This window comes from Solanum tuberosum, unplaced genomic scaffold, assembly GCF_000226075.1.
Source record: "Solanum tuberosum cultivar DM 1-3 516 R44 unplaced genomic scaffold, SolTub_3.0 scf00010, whole genome shotgun sequence".
NCBI classification, from domain to species: Eukaryota; Viridiplantae; Streptophyta; class Magnoliopsida; order Solanales; family Solanaceae; genus Solanum; species Solanum tuberosum.
In genome coordinates this window covers 1,102,683-1,105,783 of record NW_006238936.1, presented here as the reverse complement: position 1 = coordinate 1,105,783, position 3,101 = coordinate 1,102,683, and the positions used below count along the sequence as shown (strand labels likewise).

Here is a 3,101-nt window from a genome sequence, read left to right as displayed (position 1 = left end):
AGATTTAATGAGACTATTGATCATATATTAATATAAATGTTGTGTATTCAGTACCTGTCCTAAGTATATTCAAATGCGCATACTTTCATAACGCCTATTAAATGTACATCTCTGTATCCTGCATAAATTTAATATAATATGTGACACTATTTGATTTAACATGAAGTTTAAGAAAAAATGTAAGACTTTTAAAATTTGTGATCGAAATAATCATTCAATATTTCAGTGGTCGTAAATTAGTAAAAGAAGAATTTTAAAGTTAAAATATTTCTAATGATAGTAAAAACGAATTAAAAAAGAAACGGTGCCACATATAAAATGACAAAATTCATAAAATGCCACTACACAAGATCGTGTGTATGAATTGTGATTGAAGAAAATAGTTACTCCTAACAAGTGCGTATTTCATGCCTCTTTCAAGTTTTGAGGGTCTCAGATTTGCCAACAATTATAAGTGGATTGCCGCTTTGTCCCAATATTCTTTGCGTAGCTCAAGGTGCAGTCAACTCAAGGAAAACCTTACCCACAAAAGAAGAAGCATTCAATTTATATATTTGACCCTCATATTAAATTATGCCAGTTGCTTGACATTCCTTCCGCTCCATTTTAATTATCGTGCTTATTAAAAATAAATGATCCATAATATTTATTTAGAAATCAAATTGTTCTAATTCATATTACTTTTCTTTTAGTCTGTTTGAAAAAATAATACTCCCTCCGTCCCATTTTATGTGAGATAGTTTGATCTGACACAGAATTTAAGAAAGGAAGGAAGACTTTTAAAATTTGTGGTCTAAAATGAATGATAGAAATTTGTGTGACTATAAATCATTTCATTAAGAGTAATATGAATATTTTAAAATTAAATTATTACTTAATAAAAATATGTCATTATTTTTTAGATTGACTGAAATGGAAAATAGGTTATATAAAATGGAACAGAGGGAGTAACTCTTTCCTAATTTGGCAACTTTTTGATTTGTACTGTACATTCCACTTGGCATCTTTAAAATTGGTAGATTAGTATTTAAAAGATATTTTAGTATATTAAACATATATTTTTAATATAACATCATAAAATTCAAAAAATTCTTTATTTTCTTGAACTACTGTTAAGTCAAATTAAGAAAAATAAATTTAAATCGAAAGACTAATTAATTATTAATTTTTACCTTAATCCGTAGTTAATAAATGTAAAGAGTGCTTAATATGTTGATGACAAAGAAAGTAAACATATACCAGATGAAGTAGTATTGTATTATATATATATATATGTAGATCCACGAGCGAAAAAATGTCAGAAGAGAGAAGGAAACCTAAAACCAATATCAAGTTATCCGGCGCTGCAGCAAGAAAATTGCTCATTTTCCAATGGCAAATAAGCTGAGGTAATTCCTATATTCAGTTTCAGTTACATTTCATTTGGAAAGCAAATAAGACTTTAGAATTTTTTCATCGTAAAATATGTTTGTTCTTTTTTTGTGGCATCAGGTTAGAGGGTAAAGTAGCTGTAATAACAGGTGGTGCTAGTGGCATTGGTGAAGCAACTGCGAGATTGTTCGTTGAACATGGGGCCCACGTCGTCATTGCCGACATTCAGGATGAACTTGCTCTCCAAGTCGTCTCCTCTATCGGATCAGACAACGTCTGCTACCGACGCTGTGATGTAACCGATGAGAAACAAGTAGATGAAACTGTCGCCTTCGCTGTCCAAAAATACGGTACACTCGACATCATGTTCAGCAACGCCGGCATCCTCGGCTCCTCCGGGAGCTTACTCGAAATGGATATGGCGGTATTTGACAGGACAATGGCTGTAAACACGCGGGGAGCCGCGTTAGCCGTGAAGCACGCGGCTAAAGTAATGGTAGCTAAAAAAATCCGCGGCTCCATAATATGTACGGCTAGCGTAGAGTCTATTCTAGCTGGTGCAGCTTCGTTGGCGTACATCGCATCGAAGCACGCCGTCCTTGGTGTGGTGAAAGCTGCGGCGCGTGAGCTGGGGCAACATGGAATTAGAGTGAATTGTGTATCGCCTTTCGGCGTAGCCACGCCGATGGTGTGCAAATCGTTTGGCGCTGATGCCGCCGCTATGGAAGCTACAATACGTGGAAATGCAAACTTGAAAGGTGTTTCTCTAACCACAATGCATATAGCAGAAGCTGCGCTTTTCTTGGCGTCGGATGAATCGGCTTACATTAGTGCTCATAATTTAGCTATCGATGGTGGACTTAGTTCTATCATGAAAATAAATGTTAACTAAACCGGGCAGTACATTGTTTTGTTTCAATAAATGCTAACAGCCTGTTTATGGCTGGTTAGTTTAAATATAATATATTTGTGTAATATCTAATTTTAGTGTGATTTTATGTCACCTCATTAAATGAGAATATTATTGTTCAGTATTGTATAATTTAAAAATATTTTAATTTTTTTTTCATAAATAGAATAATCCTATTTTAAATGAAATTACTACGAAATATAATGCTATTTTTAATGATTTTTATTTATTTAATACATGCACTAATTACATATGTAGGTATGGATGTGCGAGTATATATATATTTATTTATTTATGTAATGTCGAAACATTATATACACCTAGGGGTCGTTTGGTTTGAATACTAGTTATGCTGTGATTAGTTATGTTGGAATGAGTTATACTGAGATAAGTTATGCTGTGATTAGATTTTATTGCTTGTTTGGTTTGTCATATTCAAACTAATATTCATTGTATAATTTTTGAGAATAACTTGTTTGTTTACAAAAACACCCTATCTTATTTAGTTTTTTTTTTTTCTTACATTTTCTTTGCAAGCTTTAGTTATTCATTCTTTAAAATTAAAATTTCCATCTTATTTAGCTTAAATATTTTTGTGTGTGCATTTTCGTGATTGTGCTGTATGTTTTAAAATTTAAACGTTCATCTTATTTAACTTAAAAATTAAACTTTCATCCTATTTAGCTTAAAAATAAAACTTTCATTTTAAGTTTATTAAAGTAAAAGAAAATTTACTATTAAAGTTATCAACATTTTAATTATAGATAAAATATAATTATTAAGTGAGTAATAAACTATTTAATGAAAATATGTAATTTAG

The 3,101-nt window shown here is 31.4% G+C and overlaps 1 protein-coding gene across 1 annotated transcript; it reads left to right on the top strand.

Moving 5' to 3' along the window:
- The first annotated feature begins 1,272 nt into the window (after window positions 1-1,272).
- On the top strand, window positions 1,273-2,362 carry LOC102588831 (short-chain dehydrogenase reductase 3b-like). Its single transcript, XM_006339398.2, has 2 exons — window positions 1,273-1,388; window positions 1,492-2,362. The coding sequence occupies exons 1-2, from the start codon at window positions 1,372-1,374 to the stop codon at window positions 2,261-2,263; spliced, it is 789 nt and encodes a 262-aa protein (XP_006339460.1). The 5' UTR covers window positions 1,273-1,371; the 3' UTR covers window positions 2,264-2,362.
- The last annotated feature ends 739 nt before the right edge of the window (window positions 2,363-3,101 follow it).